General features: G+C 48.5%; 1 protein-coding gene across 1 annotated transcript; it reads right to left on the minus strand.

Annotated features, from left to right (window-relative positions):
- Window positions 1–3,620: 3,620 nt before the first annotated feature.
- LOC123490437 (zinc finger protein 827-like) lies at window positions 3,621–24,358 on the minus strand (the record flags this gene model as incomplete). Its single annotated transcript, XM_045220473.1, has 5 exons — window positions 3,621–3,801; window positions 6,958–7,233; window positions 7,736–7,856; window positions 20,284–20,454; window positions 24,339–24,358. Coding segments are annotated over 5 exons (769 nt in total), but the record flags the coding sequence as incomplete, so codon positions are not given.
- Between the last annotated feature and the right edge of the window lie 439 nt (window positions 24,359–24,797).

Below are 24,797 nucleotides of genomic sequence, written 5' to 3' on the forward strand. Positions count from 1 at the left end.
GGTCGAGACAATAAGAAGACAGCAGAATAAATTAACCACACCTTTAAATGTTTTATAAAAACCGGAGAGCAACCCCTGTGGTGGAGTCACAAAGCATATCCCTATGTAACAGACACAGATACATGATGGCAGCATGGACAAGCAAGGTAATGTTTTGAGATTTTCGGACACTAAAACAACTATGATTCAGAAACAAGTGAGAGTTACCACAAGTACAAAGAAAAGCAGGGAGCTGCTCTCACTATTAGTAGCACTATTTCAACATCATCAAATCACCTTGCTTAGTTAATACAGTGACAATTCAAAAGATAAAAACATAGTAGTAAATAATAAATATGTGATGAAGTTGATGTTCTGATGTCCTCACTTATTTATAGAGAAACGCCATCCTCTTTCATGGTTGCCTAAACGGTATATTACCTGTCATACAGTACACGGATATGGGTTTTGTTAGGCACCTGGCCTAAAATGCTTTCTCGCTAGCCCAACTTCCTCTTATGGGCAACGTTAGCAAGTTAACGCTAGATACATGTGGAAATCTCACAGTCTCAGGCCAGGGGTAATAATGTAGATATAATAATCACGGGTCAGTACGAGAATTAAGTAAACTACCACAAGTCCAAATCTCCATCCATGGCTAATTTAGGAAAGTGATGATTTTAGCTAGCTAGGCCAGCCACTGGACACAATGACAGAGATGCAAATAATTAAGCTGGATGTGATTGGCGTGAACAAACCTGGGTGTGCAACAGGAGATACATGAGCGGTAGTTAGCTCAACGCTGATTGGCCATTATTTAATTGTTAAAATGTTTTGTTCATTCAGATGATTTAGGAGATAGATCAACCTCTTCTAATTTTATATGACATTTTATGGTAACAGAGAGACGAAAGCCAATTATTTTTAGTATGTTTTGGTCGTTGTTTTGCAAAGTTTTTGTGGGGAAGGGTTTTAGGAATACATGCATTGGGAATTACCGGATTAGAGCATAGACAGCAAAGACTCTTGGATGAACCCGACTCGGAGTCGTGTGTATAGACCCTGTTCAACTACCAGGAAACATCGGCTCATCCTATAGAATCTCCCAACCACACAAAAACCAGTAACCTAGGATCAGAATGTGCCTTGGCTTGCTTGACGATCGGCATGAGGCAGGTGAGACAAAAACGCTGCAAATTAAAACAACTTTTTTAATGAAATATTTTCACATCATTGAGTGATGGGGCAAAACAGTAGCTTATCTCCAAATAGCAACCCTGTTTTAGACATGAGGAAATGAAGTACTGTATAAAAAATTTTAGACGATCCAACATTTGACCGGATGACAACAGAAGAATGAGATAGTATATTCATATGTTATAGTATATTCATATATTATAGTACATTTCATATATTATAATATTATATGTTAAGTAATTATATATTATAGTATATTATAATATAGTATATTATATGTTATAGTAATCATATATTATAGTATATATAAATAGTAATTATATTTATAAACATTATATATTATAGTAATTAATATTATAGTATATCTCAGTCTAATTATACATGTGAATAAACACAACAGAATATATATAAGAATCAAGACAGAGATTGGATATACAAGCAGACATTTGAACATGTAATAAAGGTTACATCCCAAATGACACCCATTCCCTAATCTAGTGCACTACGTCTGACCAGCGCCCCCTGTGGCCTTCGGCAGAAGTAGGGCACTATAATGCACCTACAAAATCACAATAATGTTTGGAAATAGAGGATTAAAAAAGAGGATACAGCCTTATTGACATGTTAAGTGAAAGTATATATACAATATTAGACCTTGTTGTTGAATAGCATAGTAGTTTTATATCAGAGGACATATTAATTAGCCTGTATTACTGTTAGAGAGGGAGGGAGGAACAGGAGGGAGGAGACAGAGGAGGAGGAGAGGAGAGGGGAGGAGGTAGAGAGAGAGAGGAGAGGAGAGGAGGGGGAGGGAGAGGAGAGGAGAGGAGAGGAGAGGAGGGGAGAGGAGACAGAGAAGGGGAGAGGAGAGGGAGGAGGTAGAGAGGAGAGGAGAGGAGGGAGGAGACAGAGGAGGGGAGAGGAGAGGAGAGAGGAGAGAGGAGAGGGAGAGGAGGAGGAGGAGAGGAGAGGAGAGGAGAGGGAGAGGAGAGGAGAGGAGAGAGGGAGGAGAGGAGAGGGAGAGAGAGGAGAGGGAGAGGAGAGGAGAGGAGAGGGAGGAGAGGAGAGGAGAGGAGAGAGAGGGAGAGGGAGAGAGGGAGGAGAGGAGAGGGAGAGAGAGGAGAGGGAGAGAGAGGAGAGGAGAGGGAGAGAGAGGAGGGGAGGGGAGGAGAGGGAGAGGAGGGAGGGAGAGGAGAGGAGAGGAGAGGAGAGGAGAGGGAGGGAGAGGAGAGGAGAGGAGGGAGGAGACAGGAGGAGGGGAGAGTGAGAGGAGGGAGGGAGAGGAGAGGAGAGGGAGGAGGAGAGGAGAGGAGAGGAGAGGAGAGGAGAGGAGAGGAGGGGAGGGGAGAGGAGAGGAGGGGGGGAGGGGAGAGGAGGGAGGGGAGAGGAGAGGGAGGGAGGAGAGCAGAGGAGGGGAGAGGGAGAGGAGGGAGGAGAGGAGAGGGAGAGGAGAGGGGAGAGTGAGAGGAGAGGAGAGGAGAGGAGAGGAGAGGAGAGGAGAGGAGGGAGGGGAGGAGAGGGAGAGGGAGAGGAGAGGAGGGAGGAGACAGAGGAGGGGAGACGAGAGGAGGGAGGGGAGAGGAGAGGGAGGTAGAGAGGAGGGGAGAGGAGAGGGAGGGAGGAGACAGAGGAGGGGGAGAGAGAGGGGGTAGAGAGGAGGGAGGGAGAGGAGGGAGGAGAAGAGGAGGGAGGGGGAGAGGAGAGGAGGGAGGAGACAGAGGAGGGAGAGGAGAGGAGGGAGGGGAGAGGAGAGGGAGGTAGAGAGGAGGGAGGTAGAGAGGAGGGAGGTAGAGGAGGAGGAGGGAGGAGGAGAGAGGAGGGGGGGGAGGGAGGTAGAGAGGGGGAGGTAGAGAGGAGGAGGGAGGTAGGGAGGAGGGGGGAGGTAGAGGAGGAGGGAGGTAGAGAGGAGGGAGGAGAGAGGGGGAGGTAGAGAGGAAGGGGAGGTAGAGAGGGGAGGGAGGTAGAGGAGGGGGGAGGTAGAGAGGAGGGGGGAGGTAGAGAGGGGGGAGGTAGAGAGGAGGGGAGAGGTAGAGAGGAGGGGGGAGGAGGATATTGATTAGGTTGGCTCTGTCAGACCTAGGTAGGCCAGGAAAGAGAGTTTGGGGGAGGAAGAGAGGGAGGGAGAGGAGGGTCTGGGGCTAGAGAGGGGTCTGAGGGAGAGCAGGGTGGTGAGGGGGACAAGGGGAGAAAGGTCTGACCCCTTAAACCAGGAAGAGAGGGTAGAGGAGGAGAGGGGATTCAGGGCTGACCGGTGCATATGCGGTCCTGCATGTGTGTGTCCGTGTGAGGGTGTGTGTTCGGGGTGTTTGAGTCGGTAGTGCAGGCGGAGGCTGTCTCGGCGCTTGGCGCTGTAAGGGCAGAGGTCGCAGGTGAAAGGTCGCTCCCCAGTGTGAACACGCACGTGTTCTATCAGCTTATTGGCTGTTCGGGCCAGGTGTCCACACCTCTCGCAGCGGTACTGGTTGCCCTGACGATGACACCTGACGTGGGTCTGGAGCTCCGGTTGCCCCAGAAACGACCTTTGGCAGATGCGGCAGCGGTGCTGATCCGGTCGTCGAGTGCGACGAGCGCATGTGTGTTACCATGGAGACAGGCCGACTGGTGGAGAACGCACAGAGAGGGCACCTGGGGGCAGAAAACAAGGTAAGAGAACACACATTAACACACACATATAGGGGACACACACACATGCACATACATAAACACACACACACAAGCAGTCACAGTGTGTATAGCTAGACTGCAGAGGGAGGGAGAGAGGTTAGCGAGAACAGCTAACCTACTGCAGAGGGAGGGAGATGGGTTAGCGAGAACAGCTAACCTACTGCAGAGGGAGGGAGAGAGGTTAGAGAGAACAGCTAACCTACTGCAGAGGGAGGGAGAGAGGTTAGCGAGAACAGCTAACCTACTGCAGAGGGAGGGAGATGGGTTAGCGAGAACAGCTAACCTACTGCAGAGGGAGGGAGATGGGTTAGCGAGAACAGCTAACCTACTGCAGAGGGAGGGAGAGGGTTTAGAGAGAACAGCTAACCTACTGCAGAGGGAGGGAGAGAGGTTAGCCTAATGCAGAGGGAGGGAGAGGGTTTAGAGAGAACAGCTAACTTACTGCAGAGGGAGGGAGAGGGTTTAGAGAGAACAGCTAACCTACTGCAGAGGGAGGGAGAGAGGTTAGCCTAATGCAGAGGGAGGGAGAGGGTTTAGAGAGAACAGCTAACTTACTGCAGAGGGAGGGAGAGGGTTTAGAGAGAACAGCTAACCTACTGCAGAGGGAGGGAAATGGTTTAGAGAGAACAGCAACCTACTGCAGAGGGAAGGAAATGGTTTAGAGAGAACAGCTAACCTACTGCAGAGGGAGGGAAATGGTTTAGAGAGAACAGCTAACCTACTGCAGAGGGAGGGAGAGGGGTTAGAGAGAACAGCTAACCTACTGCAGAGGGAGGGAGAGGGGTTAGAGATAACAGCTAACCTACTGCAGGGGGGGGGGAGTTAGAGAGAACAGCTAACCTACTGCAGGGGGGTTAGAGAGAACAGCTAACCTACTGCAGGGGGGTTAGGAGAGAACAGCTAACCCACTGCAGGGGTATGTGGGGGTTAGAGAGAACAGCTAACCTACTGCAGGGGGGAGTTAGAGAGAACAGCTAACCTACTGCAGGAGAGGGGTTAGAGAGAACAGCTACACCGTACACACTGACTAACTATAACATACTGCAAAGGGAGAGGAGAGGAGAGGAGAGGAGAGGAGAGGAGAGGAGAGGAGAGAGAGGGAGAGGAGAGGAGAGGAGAGGAGAGGAGAGGAGAGGAGAGGGAGAGGAGGGGAGAGGAGAGGAGGGAGGGGAGGAGGGAGGGAGAGGAGAGGAGAGGAGAGGGAGGAGAGGAGAGGAGAGGGAGAGGAGAGGAGGAGAGGAGAGGAGAGGAGGGGAGGGGAGGGGAGGGGAGGGAGGGGAGAGGAGAGGAGAGGAGAGGAGAGGAGAGGAGAGGAGAGGAGGGGAGGGAGGGAGGAGGGAGAGGAGGGAGGGGGAGGGGAGAGGGAGGAGAGGAGAGGAGAGAGAGAGGAGAGGAGAGAGAGGAGGAGAGGGAGAGGAGAGGAGAGGGAGGAAGAAAAGTGGATTGTAATGAAAAATATATGATGATGATGATGATGATGTCACTTACATTTAATAGCCCTTCCCATCAGTACTGTGGCCCACAGCCCTTCATACACCCTGCAGAACAGAATCACCACCTCAGAGAGAGGCACACACACACACACAGGCCAAAACACACACACACAGGGCCAAAACACACACACACACAGGCCAAAACACACACACACACAGGCCAAAAACACACACACAGGCCAAAACACACACACACACAGGCCCAAAACACACACACACACAGGCCAAAACACACACACACAGGCCAAAAACACACACACACACAGGCCAAAAACACACACACACACAGGCCAAAACACACACACACACAGGCCAAAACACACACACACACAGGCCAAAAACACACACACACACAGGCCAAAACACACACACACACACAGGCCAAAACACACACACACACACACAGGCCAAAACACACACACACAGGCCAAAACACACACACACAGGCCAAAACACACACATACTAGACTACCTACACCACAACATCACTGTACTCTACTCCAAACCCACAAAACAGGGAAGTCTGAGACAGAGAGGAGGAAGAGGAGAGGGTGACTGGTGACCAGAGGAAGGGCGAGGGAGGAGGTAAGAGGTACTGAAGGGTTAGGATAGAGGAGAAAGCAATAAGGTAAGGCAGTAGTATACACTGGTCAGTTAGTTAGTTAACCAGTAGTCAGTTAGCTAGTTAGTTAGTCAGTCAGTTAACCAGTAGTTAGTCAGTCAGTTAGTTAGTTAACCAGTAGTCAGTTAGCTAGTTAGTTAGTCAGTCAGTTAACCAGTAGTTAGTCAGTCAGTTAGCTAGTTAGTCAGTCAGTTAACCAGTAGTTTGTCAGTCAGTTAGTTAGTTAATCAGTAGTCAGTTAGCTAGTTAGTTAGTCAGTCAGTTAACCAGTAGTTAGTCAGTCAGTTAGTTAGTTAACCAGTAGTCAGTTAGCTAGTTAGTTAGTCAGTCAGTTAACCAGTAGTTAGTCAGTCAGTTAGCTAGTTAGTCAGTCAGTTAACCAGTAGTTTGTCAGTCAGTTAGTTAGTTAACCAGTAGTCAGTTAGCTAGTTAGTTAGTCAGTCAGTTAACCAGTAGTTAGTCAGTCAGTTAGCTAGTTAGTCCGTCAGTTAACCAGTAGTTAGTCAGTCAGTTAGTTAGTTAACCAGTAGTCAGTTAGCTAGTTAGTTAGTCAGTCAGTTAACCAGTAGTTAGTCAGTCAGTTAGCTAGTTAGTCAGTCAGTTAACCAGTAGTTTGTCAGTCAGTTAGTTAGTTAACCAGTAGTCCGTTAGTTAGTCAGTCAGTTAACCAGTAGTTAGTCAGTCAGTTAGCTAGTTAGTTAGTCAGTCAGTTAACCAGTAGTTAGTCAGTCAGTCAGTTAGTTAACCAGTAGTCAGTTAGCTAGTTAGTTAGTCAGTCAGTTAACCAGTAGTTAGTCAGTCAGTCAGTTAGTTAACCAGTAGTCAGTTAGCTAGTTAGTTAGTCAGTCAGTTAACCAGTAGTCAGTCAGTCAGTTAGTTAAAAGTTAGTTAAACAGTAGTCAGTCAGTCAGTTAGTTAGTTAAAAGTTAATTAAACAGTAGTCAGTCAGTCAGTTAGTTAGTTAGTCAACCAGTAGTTAGTTAGTTAGTGGTTAACCCTGACCTGAGCTCTCCAGATTGTGGGCCATCTCTTCCGTCAGGTAAGTCTTTGGGGGTGTGGCCTCCCAACAGGTGTGTCTGTAGATAGTCCCCGCTCCCCGCCTCTCCAGGTGTATGTGTGTGAGAGCTGGTGTGAGCCCTCATCGCTCGCTCCTCACTGGTGGAGTGGTCACACACACTGCAGCGGAGAGTGAAAGCGTCACGCTCCCATTCGCTGTGCTCCGTCATGTGACCAAGGAACAGGCTCCGCCCCTCCAGCTCAAACCCGCACACGTGACACCTAAAGGGGAGGGGCAATGATGTCATCATAGAGAATATGTGTGTGTGTGTGTGTGTGTGTGTGAGAGAGTTACCTGTAGTAGTAGTTGAAGCCGGTGGTGTGTGTCTCAGCTGTGTGTGTGTGTGTGTGTGTGTGTGTGTGTGTGTGTGTGTGTGTGTGAGAGAGAGAGTTACCTGTAGTAGTAGTTGAAGCCGGTGGTGTGTGTCTCAGCTGTGTGTGTGTGTGTGTGTGTGTGTGTGTGTGTGTGTGTGTGAGAGAGAGAGAGTTACCTGTAGTAGTAGTTGAAGCCGGTGGTGTGTGTCTCAGCTGTGTGTGTGTGTGTGTGTGTGTGTGTGAGAGTTACCTGTAGTAGTATTGAAGCCGGTGGTGTGTGTCTCAGCTGTGTGTGAGTGTGTGTGTGTGAGAGAGTTACCTGTAGTAGTAGTTGAAGCCGGTGGTGTGTGTCTCAGCTGTGTGTGAGTGTGTGTGTGTGTGTGTGTGTGTGTGTGTGTGAGAGAGTTACCTGTAGTAGTAGTTGAAGCCGGTGGTGTGTGTCTCAGCTGTGTGTGAGGCTAGGTGATGGTTGAGGTTCCTCTGACACTGGGCTTGGTACGAACACACAGGACATATATGCCTACTGACTACTGGGAGAGGAGGGAGGAGGGAGAGAGAGAGAGAGAGGGAGAGTAGGAGGGGGGAGAGAGAGAGGGGTGGGGGAGAGTAGAGGGGAGAGAGAGAGGGAGAGTAGGAGGGGGAGAGAGAGAGAGGGGTGGGGGAGAGTAGGAGAGGGGAGAGAGAGAGGGAGAGTAGGAGGGAGAGAGAGAGGGGGTGGGGAGAGTAGGAGGGGAGAGAGAGAGGGGTGGGGAGAGTAGGAGGGGAGAGAGAGGGGGTGGGGAGAGTAGGAGGGGAGAGAGAGAGAGGAGAGTAGGAGGGAGAGAGAGAGGGTGGGGAGAGTAGGAGGGGGAGAGAGAGAGAGGGTGAGAGAGTAGGAGGGGGAGAGAGAGAGGGGTGGGGAGAGTAGGAGGGGGAGAGAGAGAGGGAGAGTAGGAGGGAGAGAGAGGGGGTGGGGAGAGTAGGAGGGGAGAGAGAGAGAGGGTGGGGGAGAGTAGGAGGGGGAGAGAGGGGGGTGGGGAGAGTAGGAGGGGGAGAGAGAGAGAGGGTGGGGAGAGTAGGAGGGGGAGAGAGAGGGGGTGGGGGGAGAGTAGGAGGGGAGAGAGAGGGGGTGGGGGAGAGTAGGAGGGGGAGAGAGAGAGGGGGTGGGGGAGAGTAGGAGGGGAGAGAGAGAGGAGAGTAGGAGGGGGAGAGAGAGGGGTGGGGAGAGTAGGAGGAGGGAGAGAGAGGAGAGTAGGAGGGAGAGAGAGAGAGAGAGGGAGAGTATGAGGGGGAGAGAGAGGGGGTGGGGAGAGTAGGAAGAGGGAGAGAGAGGGAGAGTAGGAGGGAGAGAGAGAGAGGGTGGGGAGAGTAGGAGGGGAGAGAGAGTAGAAGGGGGAGAGAGGAAGAGAGAGTAGGAGGGGGAGAGAGAGAGGGGTGGGGAGAGTAGGAGGGGGAGAGAGAGAGGGGTGGGGAGAGTAGGAGGGGAGAGAGAAGGGGTGGGGAGAGTAGGAGGGGGAGAGAGAGAGGGTGGGGAGAGTAGAGGGGGAGAGAGAGAGAGGGGTGGGGAGAGTAGGAGGGGGAGAGAGAGTAGAGAGGAGAGAGAGAGAGAGTAGGAGGGGAGAGAGAGGGGTGGGGGAGAGTAGGAGGGGGAGAGAGAGAGAGGGGTGGGGGAGAGTAGGAGGGGAGAGAGAGAGGGAGAGTAGGAGGGAGGAGAGAGAGAGAGAGAGAGAGAGTAGGAGGGGGAGAGAGAGGGGGTGGGGAGAGTAGGAGGGAGAGAGAGAGAGGTGGGGGAGAGTAGGAGGGGAGAGAGAGTAGAAGGGGAGAGAGGAAGAGAGAGTAGGAGGGGGAGAGAGAGAGGGGTGGGGAGAGTAGGAGAGGGAGAGAGGGGTGGGGAGAGTAGGGAGGGGAGAGAGAGAGTAGAAGGGGAGAAGGAGAGAGGAGAGGGAGAGTAGGAGAGAGAGAGAGAGAGAGAGAGAGAGAGAGAGAGAGAGAGAGAGAGAGAGAGAAGAGAGGAGTGGGGAGAGTAGGAGGGGGAGAGAGAGAGAGGGGTGGGGGAGAGTAGGAGGGAGAGAGAGTAGAAGGGGAGAGAGGAAGAGAGAGTAGGAGGGAGAGAGAGAGGGGTGGGGAGAGTAGGAGGGGGAGAGAGAGAGGGGTGGGGAGAGTAGGAGGGGGAGAGAGAGAGAGAGAGTAGAAGGGGGAGAGAGGAAGAGAGAGAGGGAGAGTAGGAGGGAGAGAGAGAGAGAGAGAGGGAGAGTAGGAGGGGGAGAGAGAGAGAGAGAGAGAGAGAGAGAGAGAGAGAGAGAGAGAGAGAGAGAGGGGTGGGGAGAGTAGGAGGGGGAGAGAGAGAGGGGGGGGGAGAGTAGGAGGGGGAGATAGAGAGTATTTGCATTTTACATTGTAGTCATTTAGCAGACGCTCTTATCCAGAGCGACTTACAGTTAGTTATTTTCATACTGGTCCCCCGTGGGAATCGAACCCACAACCCTGCCGTTGCAAACGCCATGCTCTACCAACTGAGCTACACAGGACTACGTAGGAGAGAAAGAGGGAGAGAGAGAGTAGGGGGGAGAGCGGGAGAGAGAGAGAGAGAGAGAGAGCGGGGAGGGAATCAATCAACCACTGACAAGAGAAGAGTCAATACAAACAGATGAGGAGAGGACAGGAGAAGGGAGGGGAGGAGTGGGGAGAGTAAATGGGTGATGGTAGTAGAACAGGTGATGGTAGTAGAACAGGTGATGATAGTAGAACAGGTGATGATAGTAGAACAGGTGATGGTAGTAGAACAGGTGATGATGGTAGTAGAACAGGTGATGATGGTAGTAGAACAGGTGATGATGGTAGTAGAACAGGTGATGGTAGTAGAACAGGTGATGGTAGTAGAACAGGCGATGATAGTAGAACAGGTGATGGTAGTAGAACAGGTGATGGTAGAAGAACAGGTGATGATGGTAGTAGAACAGATGATGGTAGTAGAACAGGCGATGGTAGTAGAACAGGCGATGATAGTAGAACAGGTGATGGTAGTAGAACAGGCTATGGTAGTAGAACAGGTGATGGTAGTAGAACAGGTGATGGTAGTAGAACAGGTGATGGTAGAAGAACAGGTGATGATGGTAGTAGAACAGGTGATGGTAGTAGAACAGGTGATGGTAGTAGAACAGGTGATGATAGTAGAACAGGTGATGATAGTAGAACAGGTGATGGTAGTAGAACAGGCTATGGTAGTAGAACAGGTGATGGTAGTAGAACAGGTGATGGTAGTAGAACAGGTGATGGTAGTAGAACAGGTGATGGTAGTAGAACAGGTGATGGTAGTAGAACAGGTGATGATAGTAGAACAGGTGATGATAGTAGAACAGGTGATGGTAGTAGAACAGGGGATGGTAGTAGAACAGGGGATGGTAGTAGAACAGGTGATGGTAGTAGAACAGGGGATGGTAGTAGAACAGGTGATGGTAGTAGAACAGGGGATGGTAGTAGAACAGGGGATGGTAGTAGAACAGGTGATGGTAGTAGAACAGGGGATGGTAGTAGAACAGGGGATGGTAGTAGAACAGGGGATGGTAGTAGAACAGGGGATGGTAGTAGAACAGGGGATGGTAGTAGAACAGGTGATGGTAGTAGAACAGGTGAGGAGAGAGAAGAGAGGGAGGGGTAAGATGGAGAGGGAGGGGGTAAGATAGAGAGGGAGGAGGGTAAGATAGAGAGGGAGGAGGGGAAGATAGAGAGGGAGGAGGGGAAGATGAGAGAGGGAGGAGGGGAAGATAAAGGGAGGGTGATATTTGTAAACAAAAGGCCCTGCTATCTTCTGCTCCACAGGCTTTATTGTTATTGACCCAACCAGGGCCTGTGTCCCAAATGGTACCATATTCCCTACATAGGGGCCCAGCGGGTTTCCCTACACGTGCTGCGGCTTGTCTGTGGAGGGCTGAGTGGGGTCCCCGCTGGTCCGGGGGTAGAGGGGGTGGAGGGCTGAGTGGGGTCCCGCTGGTCCGGGGGGGTAGACTGCTTCTCCACCACAGGACTAGAGAAGGCTCTGTTCCCTTTCAGCTCATTTGCTTTGCAGACTTTTTCTGAAGAGAAACAAGAGTCAACTGTTAGTTACCTAGACTGCTGTAGCATTTCACGGCTACATTTAGTTACCTAGACTGCTGTAGCATTTCACGGCTACATTTAGTTACCTAGACTGCTGTAGCATTTCACGGCTACATTTAGTTACCTAGACTGCTGTAGCATTTCACGGCTACATTTAGTTACCTAGACTGCTGTAGCATTTCACGGCTACATTTAGTTACCTAGACTGCTGTAGCATTTCACGGCTACATTTAGTTACCTAGACTGCTGTAGCATTTCACGGCTACATTTAGTTACCTAGACTGCTGTAGCATTTCACGGCTACATTTAGTTACCTAGACTGCTGTAGCATTTCCACGGCTACATTTAGTTACCTAGACTGCTGTAGCATTTCACGGCTACATTTAGTTAACCTAGACTGCTGTAGCATTTCACGGCTACATTTAGTTACCTAGACTGCTGTAGCATTTCACGGCTACATTTAGTTACCTAGACTGCTGTAGCATTTCACGGCTACATTTAGTTACCTAGACTGCTGTAGCATTTCACGGCTACATTTAGTTACCTAGACTGCTGTAGCATTTCACGGCTACATTTAGTTACCTAGACTGCTGTAGCATTTCACGGCTACATTTAGTTACCTAGACCGCTGTAGCATTTCACGGCTACATTTAGTTACCTAGACTGCTGTAGCATTTCACGGCTACATTTAGTTACCTAGACTGCTGCAGCATTTCACGGCTACATTTAGTTACCTAGACTGCTGTAGCATTTCACGGCTACATTTAGTTACCTAGACTGCTGTAGCATTTCACGGCTACATTTAGTTACCTAGACTGCTGTAGCATTTCACGGCTACATTTAGTTACCTAGACTGCTGTAGCATTTCACGGCTACATTTAGTTACCTAGACTGCTGTAGCATTTCACGGCTACATTTAGTTACCTAGACTGCTGTAGCATTTCACGGCTACATTTAGTTACCTAGACTGCTGTAGCATTTCACGGCTACATTTAGTTACCTAGACTGCTGTAGCATTTCACGGCTACATTTAGTTACCTAGACTGCTGTAGCATTTCACGGCTACATTTAGTTACCTAGACTGCTGTAGCATTTCACGGCTACATTTAGTTACCTAGACTGCTGTAGCATTTCACGGCTACATTTAGTTACCCTAGACTGCTGTAGCATTTCACGGCTACATTTAGTTACCTAGACTGCTGTAGCATTTCACGGCTACATTTAGTTACCTAGACTGCTGTAGCATTTCACGGCTACATTTAGTTACCTAGACTGCTGCAGCATTTCACGGCTACATTTAGTTACCTAGACTGCTGTAGCATTTCACTGGCTACATTTAGTTACCTAGACTGCTGTAGCATTTCACGGCTACATTTAGTTACCCAGACTGCTGTAGCATTTCACTGCTACATTTAGTTACCTAGACTGCTGTAGCATTTCACGGCTACATTTAGTTACCTAGACTGCTGTAGCATTTCACGGCTACATTTAGTTACCTAGACTGCTGTAGCATTTCACGGCTACATTTAGTTACCTAGACTGCTGTAGCATTTCACGGCTACATTTAGTTACCTAGACTGCTGTAGCATTTCACGCGCTACATTTAGTTACCTAGACTGTTGTAGCATTTCACGGCTACATTTAGTTACCTAGACTGCTGTAGCATTTCACGGCTACATTTAGTTACCTAGACTGCTGTAGCATTTCACGGCTACATTTAGTTACCTAGACTGCTGTAGCATTTCACGGCTACATTTAGTTACCTAGACTGCTGTAGCATTTCACGGCTACATTTAGTTACCTAGACTGCTGTAGCATTTCACGGCTACATTTAGTTACCTAGACTGTTGTAGCATTTCACGGCTACATTTAGTTACCTAGACTGCTGTAGCATTTCACGGCTACATTTAGTTACCTAGACTGCTGTAGCATTTCACGGCTACATTTAGTTACCTAGACTGCTGTAGCATTTCACGGCTCACATTTAGTTACCTAGACTGCTGTAGCATTTCACGGCTACATTTAGTTACCTAGACTGCTGTAGCATTTCACGGCTACATTTAGTTACCTAGACTGCTGTAGCATTTCACGGCTACATTTAGTTACCTAGACTGTTGTAGCATTTCACGGCTACATTTAGTTACCTAGACTGCTGTAGCATTTCACGGCTACATTTAGTTACCTAGACTGCTGTAGCATTTCACGGCTACATTTAGTTACCTAGACTGCTGTAGCATTTCACGGCTACATTTAGTTACCTAGACTGCTGTAGCATTTCACGGCTACATTTAGTTACCTAGACTGCTGTAGCATTTCACGGCTACATTTAGTTACCTAGACTGCTGTAGCATTTCACGGCTACATTTGGTTACCTAGACTGTTGTAGCATTTCACGGCTACATTTAGTTACCTAGACTGCTGTAGCATTTCACGGCTACATTTAGTTACCTAGACTGCTGTAGCATTTCACGGCTACATTTAGTTACCTAGACTGCTGTAGCATTTCACGGCTACATTTTGTGGTATAATTTCGGACACAAATGCTTTAATGACAAACTCTTTTTTTCCCCCTAAATGTTTTTCTGGGAATGCAACAATAACATTGTGGTTGACATATGATATACACTGAGTGGACAAAACATTAAGAACAACTGCTCTTTCCATGAGACTGACCAGGTGAATCCTGGTGAACGCAATCAGTGTAGATGAAGGGGAGGAGACAGGTTAAAGAAGGATATCTAAGCTTTGAGATAACTGAGACATGGATTGTGTATGTGTGCCATTCAGAGGGTGAACGGGCAAGACAAAATATTTAAGTGCCTTTGAACGGGGGTATGGTAGTAGGTGCAGGCGCACCCGTATTGTGTCAAGAACTGCAACGCTGCTGGGTTTTTCACGCTCAACAGTTTCCTGTGTGTATCAAGAATGGTCCACTACCCAAAGGACGTCCAGCCAACTTGTCACAACTGTGGGAAGCATTGGAGTCAACATGGGCCAGCATCCCTGTGGAACGCTTGACACCTTGCCCAGACGAATTGAGGCTGTTCTGAGGGCAATATTAGGAAAGTGTTCTTAATGTTTTGTCCACTCAAGTGTATACTGTGTGTACCTGACAGTTGGTAGAAGGTTCTAGAGTGTAGTAGAAGGTTCTAGAGTGTAGTAGAAGGTTCTAGAGTGTAGTAGAAGGCTGTAGAGTGTGGTGGTTGTACCTGACAGTTGGTAGAAGGTTCTAGAGTGTAGTAGAAGGTTCTAGAGTGTAGTAGAAGGCTGTAGAGTGTGGTGGTTGTACCTGACAGTTAGTAGAAGGTTCTAGAGTGTAGTAAAGGTTCTAGAGTGTAGTAGAAGGCTGTAGAGTGTGGTGGTTGTACCTGACAGTTGGTAGAAGGTTCTAGAGTGTAGTAGAAGGTTCTAGAGTGTAGTAGAAGGTTCTAAGGTTCTAGAGTGTAGTGGAAGGTTCTAGAGTGTAGTAAAGGTTCTAGAGTGTAGTAGAAGGCTGTAGAGTGTGGTGGTTGTACCTGACAGTTAGTAGAAGGTTCTAGAGTGTAGTAAAGGTTCTAGAGTGTAGTGGAAGGTTCTAGAGTGTAGTAAAGGTTCTAGAGTGTAGTAGAAGGCTGTAGAGTGTGGTGGTTGTACCTGACAGTTAGTAGAAGGTTCTAGAGTGTAGTAAAGGTTCTAGAGTGTAGTGGAAGGTTCTAGAGTGTAGTAAAGGTTCTAGAGGGTAGTAGAAGGCTGTAGAGTGTGGTGGTTGTACCTGACAGTTAGTAGAAGGTTCTAGAGTGTAGTAAAGGTTCTAGAGTGTAGTAGAAGGCTATATAGTGTAGTAGAAGGTTCTAGAGTGTAGTAGAAGGCTGTAGAGTGTGGTGGTTGTACCTGACTGTTGGTAGAAGGTTCTAGAGTAGGGGTGTCAAACATACGGCTCACGGGTAGTTTGAGTAAAAAAAAATCAAATGCAAAATTGGGGGGGGAAATGAACTCAATATACTTTAAAATGACTAAAACCAAATCAAAACTGTGAAGAAATGATAATGGACCCTCACTGAACAAAGACATAAATGCAACATGCAACAACGCTGTCGTACACGTCGATCCAGAGCATCCCAAACATGCTCAATGGGTGACATGTCTGGTGAGTATGCAGGCCATGGAAGAACTGGGACATTTTCAGCTTCCAGGAATTGTGTACAGATCCTTGCGACATGGGGCCGTGCCTTATCATGCTGAAAAATGAGGTGATGGCGGCGGATGAATGGCACGACAATGGGCCTCAGGATCTCGAAACGGTATCTCTGTGCATGCTATTGTGTTCATTGTGTAGAAGGTTATAGAGCAGGGCTCTCCAACCCTGTTCCTGAAGAGCTACCCTCCTGTAGGTTTTAACTCCAACCCTGTTCCTGGAGAGATACCCTCCTGTAGGTTTTAACTCCAACCCTGTTCCTGGAGAGCTACCCTCCTGTAGGTTTTAACTCCAACCCTGTTCCTGGAGAGCTACCCTCCTGTAGGTTTTAACTCCAACCCTGTTCCTGGAGAGATACCCTCCTGTAGGTTTTAACTCCAACCCTGTTCCTGGAGAGTTACCCTCCTGTAGGTTTTAACTCCAACCCTGTTCCTGGAGAGCTACCCTCCTGTAGGTTTTAACTCCAACCCTGTTCCTGGAGAGCTACCCTCCTGTAGGTTTTAACTCCAACCCTGTTCCTGGAGAGCTACCCTCCTGTAGGTTTTAACTCCAACCCTGTTCCTGGAGAGCTACCCTCCTGTAGGTTTTAACTCCAACCCTGTTCCTGGAGAGCTACTCTCCTGTAGGTTTTAACTCCAACCCTGTTCCTGGAGAGCTACTCTCCTGTAGGTTTTAACTCCAACCCTGTTCCTGGAGAGCTACCCTCCTGTAGGTTTTAACTCCAACCCTGTTCCTGGAGAGCTACCCTCCTGTAGGTTTTAACTCCAACCCTGTTCCTGGAGAGCTACCCTCCTGTAGGTTTAACTCAACCCTGTTCCTGGAGAGTTACCCTCCTGTAGGTTTTAACTCCAACCCTGTTCCTGGAGAGCTACCCTCCTGTAGGTTTTAACTCCAACCCTGTTCCTGGAGAGCTACCCTCCTGTAGGTTTTAACTCCAACCCTGTTCCTGGAGAGATAACGTCCTATAGGTTTTTCCCAGATGTATCTAACTTGATTCAGTTTAACAATCAGCTAATTATTAGAATCAGGTGTGCTAGATTAGGGTTGGAGCGGAAACCTACAGGACGGTAGCTCTCCAACATATTGTATCACAGCGCAGTATGCTTAGGGTCATTGTCCTCCGTGCCATTGTCCTCCGTCCCAGTCTCAAATCTCTGGAAGACTGAAACAGGTTTCCCTCAAGAATTTCCCTGTATTTAGCGCCATCCCATCATTCCTTAAATTCTGACCAGTTTCCCAGTCCCTGTCGATGAAAAACATCCCCACAGCATGATGCTGCCACCACCATGTTTCTCTGTGGGGATGGTGTTCTCGGGGTGATGAGAGGTGTTTGGTTTGCGCCAGACATAGCGTTTTCCTTGATGGCCAAAAAGCTCAATTTTAGTCTCATCTGACCAGAGTACCTTCTTCCATATGTTTGGGGAGTCTCCCACATGCCTTTTGGCGAACACCAAACGTGTTTGCTTATTATTTTCTTTAAGCAATGGCTTTTTTCTGGCCACTCTTCCATAAAATCCAGCTCTGTGGAGTGTACGGCTTAAAGTGGTCCTATGGACAGATACTCCAATCTCTGCTGTGGAGCTTTGCAGCTCCTTCAGGGTTATCTTTGGTCTCTTTGTTGCCTCTCTGATTAATGCTCTCCTTGTCTGATCCGTGAGTTTTGGTGGGCGCCCCTCTCTTGGCAGGTTTGTTGTGGTGCCATATTCTTTCCATTTTTTAATAATGGATTTAATGGTGCTCCGTGGGATGTTCAAAGTTTTTGGATATTTTTTAATAACCCAACCCTGATCTGTACTTCTCCACAACTTTGTCCCTGACCTGATTGGAGAGCTCCTTGGTCTTCATGGTGCCGCTTGCTTGGTGGTGCCCCTTGCTTAGTGGTGTTGCAGACTCTGGCGCCTTTCAGAACAGGTGTATATACAGTGTGTCACGGTTTCGGCCGAGGCTGCCTCTCTCCCTTGTTCGGGCAGGCTTCGGCGTTCGTTGTCTCCGGAGTACTAGCTGCCACCGTTGTATGTTTCATGTTCGTTTGCTTTTGTCTGAGTGTTGTCACACCTGTTTTCAGTTAGTGTCATTAGTGTCCTATTTAGTTCCCGTTGTGTGTGTCAGGTGTTGTGTATTATTGTTTGTGTCAGACGTGTTTTCGCTCGGTTGAGCTTCTCTCCACTGCGCTGGAGTTTTCGCACCTGTTTGTGCGCTGTTTTGTTTCCATTTCGCCTTCGTGCGTATTTCGCCTTCGGGCAAGTGTTGTCCGTTTGCCGTGTTTCGGCTCAATACAAGTTTATTGGATTATCCGTCTGCGTCCTGCATTTGATTCCGCCACTGCACCTACAGCACGCCTTAACAGAATAATACACCACCTATGGAATCAGCAGGAGCCGCAGCAGCCCAGGCGACTCTGGAAGACAGGGTCCGGGAGCAAGGGGACCAGATCCTGCAGATGGGGACCGCACTGCAGGAGGTGATCACCACCATCCGAGGCTGGGGGACGCCTCCACCGCCACCCTCCGTGCCAGCACCATCGGCCAGTCAGCCTAGTCCCGCACCAGAACCCCGAGGAGTCCGACTCTCGCTCCCGAGGGCTTACGAGGGACCGCGGCCGGGTGCCAGGGTTTCCTTCTCCAGGTGGAGCTGTACCTGGCCACCGTGCATCCGGCGCCCTCGGGACATGAGAGCGTGTCCGCCCTGATCTCCTGCCTGTCCGGGAAGGCGTTGGAATGGGCCAACGCGGAGTGGAGGAGGATCGACGCGGACACCATCACGTACAACGAAGTTCTCCCGCCGCTTCAAGGCGGTGTTTGACTCATCCCCGGAGGGGAGAGCGGCGGGGGAGCGTCTGGTCTTTCTCCGGCAGGGGAGGAGGAGTGCTCAGGAGTTCGCCCTCGAATTCCGTACTCTAGCGGCAGATGCAGGGTGGAATGATCGGGCCTCGTCGATCACTACAGGTGTAGTCTACGAGAGGACGTCCGTCGGGAGCTGGCCTGTAGGGACACCAGCCTCACGTTCGACCAGTTGGTCGAAACATGTCCATCAGGCTGGATAACCTGCTAGCTACCCGCGGGCGTCCGAGGGGGTCCGTCCATTTCACCCTCCAGCGCTTCCGAGCCGTGCCCCATGGAGCTGGGCGCTGGCGCTAGAGAGAGGAGGGGTCGGCTTACTAGGGGGTCCATCCCTTGCACCAACTGTGGTCGGGGAGGACACACCGCGGCTAGGTGCTGGGGATGGCCTCCCTAGGGGAGAGGACGACAGGTCCCGCACTGGGGATTCCCTCCAGGTGAGTAGGCGCCCCACTCACCCAGAGCTCTCTGTTGCACATTTTTGTATGCCTGTGCGTTTTCCACAGGTAGGCACCTCATTCCCAGCATAAGGCGCTGGTAGATTCAGGCGCGGCTGGGAATTTTATTGATAAAAAAGTTTTGTTTAGCGTTAGGGATTCCCCTTCTTCCTGTTGATGTTCCTTTCCCGTTCATGCCCTAGATAGCCGTCCGTTGGGTACGGGCTTGATCAGGGAGGTCACGGCGCCACTTAGGATGTGTGCGCAGGGGGTCATCAGGAGATGATTCAGCTATTCCTGATTGACTCTCCTGCGTATCCGGTGGTGCTGGGCATGCCCTGGTTGAGTACCCATAACCCATCCATTTCGTGGCAGGAGAGGGCTCTGATGGAGTGGTCTGCTCAGTGTGTGGGTAGATGTTTGGGCGTTTCCGTAGGGGCTACCTCGGTGGAGAGTCCAAACCAGGTGCCCGCATTGCACGTTCCCCCTGAGTATGGGGATTTGGCTATTGCGTTTAGTAAGGCGTAGGGCGACGCGGTTGCCGCCCCATAGGCAGGAGATTGTGCGATAGACCTCCAGGCAGGAGCTGCGCTCCCACGGAGCCATGTGTATCCTCTGTCTCAAGAGGAGAAGAAAGCTATGGAGACTTACATAGACGAATCTCTGAGACAAGGATACATACGGCCTTCCACTTCCCCTGCGTCCTAGAGTTTCTTTTTTGTGAAGAAAAAGGATGGTGGTTTGCGCCCGTGCATCGATTACCGTGGTCTCAATCAGATTACGGTGAAGTACAGTTATCCACTCCCGCTGATTGCGACCATGACTGAGTCGTTGCATGGGGCGCGTTTCTTCACTGGTGATGATAGTAGAACAGGTGATGATAGTAGAACAGGTGATGGTAGTAGAACAGGGGATGGTAGTAGAACAGGGGATGGTAGTAGAACAGGTGATGGTAGTAGAACAGGGGATGGTAGTAGAACAGGTGATGGTAGTAGAACAGGGGATGGTAGTAGAACAGGGGATGGTAGTAGAACAGGTGATGGTAGTAGAACAGGGGATGGTAGTAGAACAGGGATGGTAGTAGAACAGGGGATGGTAGTAGAACAGGGATGGTAGTAGAACAGGGGATGGTAGTAGAACAGGTGATGGTAGTAGAACAGGTGAGGAGAGTAGAAGAGAGGGAGGGGGGTAAGATGGAGAGGGAGGGGGGTAAGATGGAGAGGGAGGAGGGTAAGATAGAGAGGGAGGAGGGGAAGATAGAGAGGGAGGAGGGGAAGATAGAGAGGGAGGAGGGGAAGATAAAGGGAGGGTGATATTTGTAAACAAAAGGCCCTGCTATCTTCTGCTCCACAGGCTTTATTGTTATTGACCCAACCAGGGCCTGTGTCCCAAATGGTACCATATTCCCTACATAGGGCCCAGCGGGTTCCCCTACCGTGCTGCGGCTTGTCTGTGGAGGGCTGAGTGGGGTCCCGCTGGTCCGGGGGGGTAGAGGGGGTGGAGGGCTGAGTGGGGTCCCGCTGGTCCGGGGGGGTAGACTGCTTCTCCACCACAGGACTAGAGAAGGCTCTGTTCCCTTTCAGCTCATTTGCTTTGCAGACTTTTTCTGAAGAGAAACAAGAGTCAACTGTTAGTTACCTAGACTGCTGTAGCATTTCACGGCTACATTTAGTTACCTAGACTGCTGTAGCATTTCACGGCTACATTTAGTTACCTAGACTGCTGTAGCATTTCACGGCTACATTTAGTTACCTAGACTGCTGTAGCATTTCACGGCTACATTTAGTTACCTAGACTGCTGTAGCATTTCACGGCTACATTTAGTTACCTAGACTGCTGTAGCATTTCACGGCTACATTTAGTTACCTAGACTGCTGTAGCATTTCACGGCTACATTTAGTTACCTAGACTGCTGTAGCATTTCACGGCTACATTTAGTTACCTAGACTGCTGTAGCATTTCACGGCTACATTTAGTTACCTAGACTGCTGTAGCATTTCATGGCTACATTTAGTTAACCTAGACTGCTGTAGCATTTCACGGCTACATTTAGTTACCTAGACTGCTGTAGCATTTCACGGCTACATTTAGTTACCTAGACTGCTGTAGCATTTCACGGCTACATTTAGTTACCTAGACTGCTGTAGCATTTCACGGCTACATTTAGTTACCTAGACTGCTGTAGCATTTCACGGCTACATTTAGTTACCTAGACTGCTGTAGCATTTCACGGCTACATTTAGTTACCTAGACTGCTGTAGCATTTCACGGCTACATTTAGTTACCTAGACTGCTGTAGCATTTCACGGCTACATTTAGTTACCTGAGACTGCTGTAGCATTTCACGGCTACATTTAGTTACCTAGACTGCTGTAGCATTTCACGGCTACATTTAGTTACCTAGACTGCTGTAGCATTTCACGGCTACATTTAGTTACCTAGACTGCTGTAGCATTTCACGGCTACATTTAGTTACCTAGACTGCTGTAGCATTTCACGGCTACATTTAGTTACCTAGACTGCTGTAGCATTTCACGGCTACATTTAGTTACCTAGACTGCTGTAGCATTTCACGGCTACATTTAGTTACCTAGACTGCTGTAGCATTTCACGGCTACATTTAGTTACCTAGACTGCTGTAGCATTTCACGGCTACATTTAGTTACCTAGACTGCTGTAGCATTTCACGGCTACATTTAGTTACCTAGACTGCTGTAGCATTTCACGGCTACATTTAGTTACCTAGACTGCTGTAGCATTTCACGGCTACATTTAGTTACCTAGACTGCTGTAGCATTTCACGGCTACATTTAGTTACCTAGACTGCTGTAGCATTTCACGGCTACATTTAGTTACCTAGACTGCTGTAGCATTTCACGGCTACATTTAGTTACCTAGACTGCTGTAGCATTTCACGGCTACATTTAGTTACCTAGACTGCTGTAGCATTTCACGGCTACATTTAGTTACCTAGACTGCTGTAGCATTTCACGGCTACATTTAGTTACCTAGACTGCTGTAGCATTTCACGGCTACATTTAGTTAACCTAGACTGCTGTAGCATTTCACGGCTACATTTAGTTACCTAGACTGCTGTAGCATTTCACGGCTACATTTAGTTACCTAGACTGCTGTAGCATTTCACGGCTACATTTAGTTACCTAGACTGCTGTAGCATTTCACGGCTACATTTAGTTACCTAGACTGCTGTAGCATTTCACGGCTACATTTAGTTACCTAGACTGCTGTAGCATTTCACGGCTACATTTAGTTACCTAGACTGCTGTAGCATTTCACGGCTACATTTAGTTACCTAGACTGCTGTAGCATTTCACGGCTACATTTAGTTACCTAGACTGCTGTAGCATTTCACGGCTACATTTAGTTACCTAGACTGCTGTAGCATTTCACGGCTACATTTAGTTACCTAGACTGCTGTAGCATTTCACGGCTACATTTAGTTACCTAGACTGCTGTAGCATTTCACGGCCACATTTAGTTACCTAGACTGCTGTAGCATTTCACGGCTACATTTAGTTACCTAGACTGCTGTAGCATTTCACGGCTACATTTAGTTACCTAGACTGCTGTAGCATTTCACGGCTACATTTAGTTACCTAGACTGCTGTAGCATTTCACGGCTACATTTAGTTACCTAGACTGCTGTAGCATTTCACGGCTACATTTAGTTACCTAGACTGCTGTAGCATTTCACGGCTACATTTAGTTACCTAGACTGTTGTAGCATTTCACGGCTACATTTAGTTACCTAGACTGCTGTAGCATTTCACGGCTACATTTAGTTACCTAGACTGCTGTAGCATTTCACGGCTACATTTAGTTACCTAGACTGCTGTAGCATTTCACGGCTACATTTAGTTACCTAGACTGCTGTAGCATTTCACGGCTACATTTGAGTTACCTAGACTGCTGTAGCATTTCACGGCTACATTTAGTTACCTAGACTGTTGTAGCATTTCACGGCTACATTTAGTTACCTAGACTGCTGTAGCATTTCACGGCTACATTTAGTTACCCAGACTGCTGTAGCATTTCACGGCTACATTTGGTTACCTAGACTGCTGTAGCATTTCACGGCTACATTTAGTTACCTAGACTGCTGTAGCATTTCACGGCTACATTTAGTTACCTAGACTGCTGTAGCATTTCACGGCTACATTTAGTTACCTAGACTGCTGTAGCATTTCACGGCTACATTTAGTTACCTAGACTGTTGTAGCATTTCACGGCTACATTTAGTTACCTAGACTGCTGTAGCATTTCACGGCTACATTTAGTTACCTAGACTGCTGTAGCATTTCACGGCTACATTTAGTTACCTAGACTGCTGTAGCATTTCACGGCTACATTTAGTTACCTAGACTGCTGTAGCATTTCACGGCTACATTTAGTTACCTAGACTGCTGTAGCATTTCACGGCTACATTTAGTTACCTAGACTGCTGTAGCATTTCACGGCTACATTTAGTTACCTAGACTGTTGTAGCATTTCACGGCTACATTTAGTTACCTAGACTGCTGTAGCATTTCACGGCTACATTTAGTTACCTAGACTGCTGTAGCATTTCACGGCTACATTTAGTTACCTAGACTGCTGTAGCATTTCACGGCTACATTTTGTGGTATAATTTCGGACACAAATGCTTTAATGACAAACTCTTTTTTTTCCCCCTAAATGTTTTTCTGGGAATGCAACAATAACATTGTGGTTGACATATGATATACACTGAGTGGACATAACATTAAGAACAACTGCTCTTTCCATGAGACTGACCAGGTGAATCCTGGTGAACGCAATCAGTGTAGATGAAGGGGAGGAGACAGGTTAAAGAAGGATATCTAAGCTTTGAGATAACTGAGACATGGATTGTGTATGTGTGCCATTCAGAGGGTGAACGGGCAAGACAAAATATTTAAGTGCCTTTGAACGGGGTATGGTAGTAGGTGCCAGGCGCACCGTATTGTGTCAAGAACTGCAACGCTGCTGGGTTTTTCACGCTCAACAGTTTCCTGTGTGTATCAAGAATGGTCCACTACCCAAAGGACGTCCAGCCAACTTGTCACAACTGTGGGAAGCATTGGAGTCAACATGGGCCAGCATCCCTGTGGAACGCTTTCGACACCTTGCCCAGACGAATTGAGGCTGTTCTGAGGGCAATATTAGGAAAGTGTTCTTAATGTTTTGTCCACTCAAGTGTATACTGTGTGTACCTGACAGTTGGTAGAAGGTTCTAGAGTGTAGTAGAAGGTTCTAGAGTGTAGTAGAAGGTTCTAGAGTGTAGTAGAAGGCTGTAGAGTGTGGTGGTTGTACCTGACAGTTGGTAGAAGGTTCTAGAGTGTAGTAGAAGGTTCTAGAGTGTAGTAGAAGGCTGTAGAGTGTGGTGGTTGTACCTGACAGTTAGTAGAAGGTTCTAGAGTGTAGTAAAGGTTCTAGAGTGTAGTAGAAGGCTGTAGAGTGTGGTGGTTGTACCTGACAGTTGGTAGAAGGTTCTAGAGTGTAGTAGAAGGTTCTAGAGTGTAGTAGAAGGTTCTAGAGTGTAGTAGAAGGCTGTAGAGTGTGGTGGTTGTACCTGACAGTTAGTAGAAGGTTCTAGAGTGTAGTAAAGGTTCTAGAGTGTAGTGGAAGGTTCTAGAGTGTAGTAAAGGTTCTAGAGTGTAGTAGAAGGCTGTAGAGTGTGGTGGTTGTACCTGACAGTTAGTAGAAGGTTCTAGAGTGTAGTAAAGGTTCTAGAGTGTAGTGGAAGGTTCTAGAGTGTAGTAAAGGTTCTAGAGTGTAGTAGAAGGCTGTAGAGTGTGGTGGTTGTACCTGACAGTTAGTAGAAGGTTCTAGAGTGTAGTAAAGGTTCTAGAGTGTAGTGGAAGGTTCTAGAGTGTAGTAAAGGTTCTAGAGGGTAGTAGAAGGCTGTAGAGTGTGGTGGTTGTACCTGAC

The sequence above is a fragment of the Coregonus clupeaformis genome, unplaced genomic scaffold (genome assembly GCF_020615455.1).
Source record: "Coregonus clupeaformis isolate EN_2021a unplaced genomic scaffold, ASM2061545v1 scaf3970, whole genome shotgun sequence".
In the NCBI taxonomy this organism is placed as follows: Eukaryota; Metazoa; Chordata; class Actinopteri; order Salmoniformes; family Salmonidae; genus Coregonus; species Coregonus clupeaformis.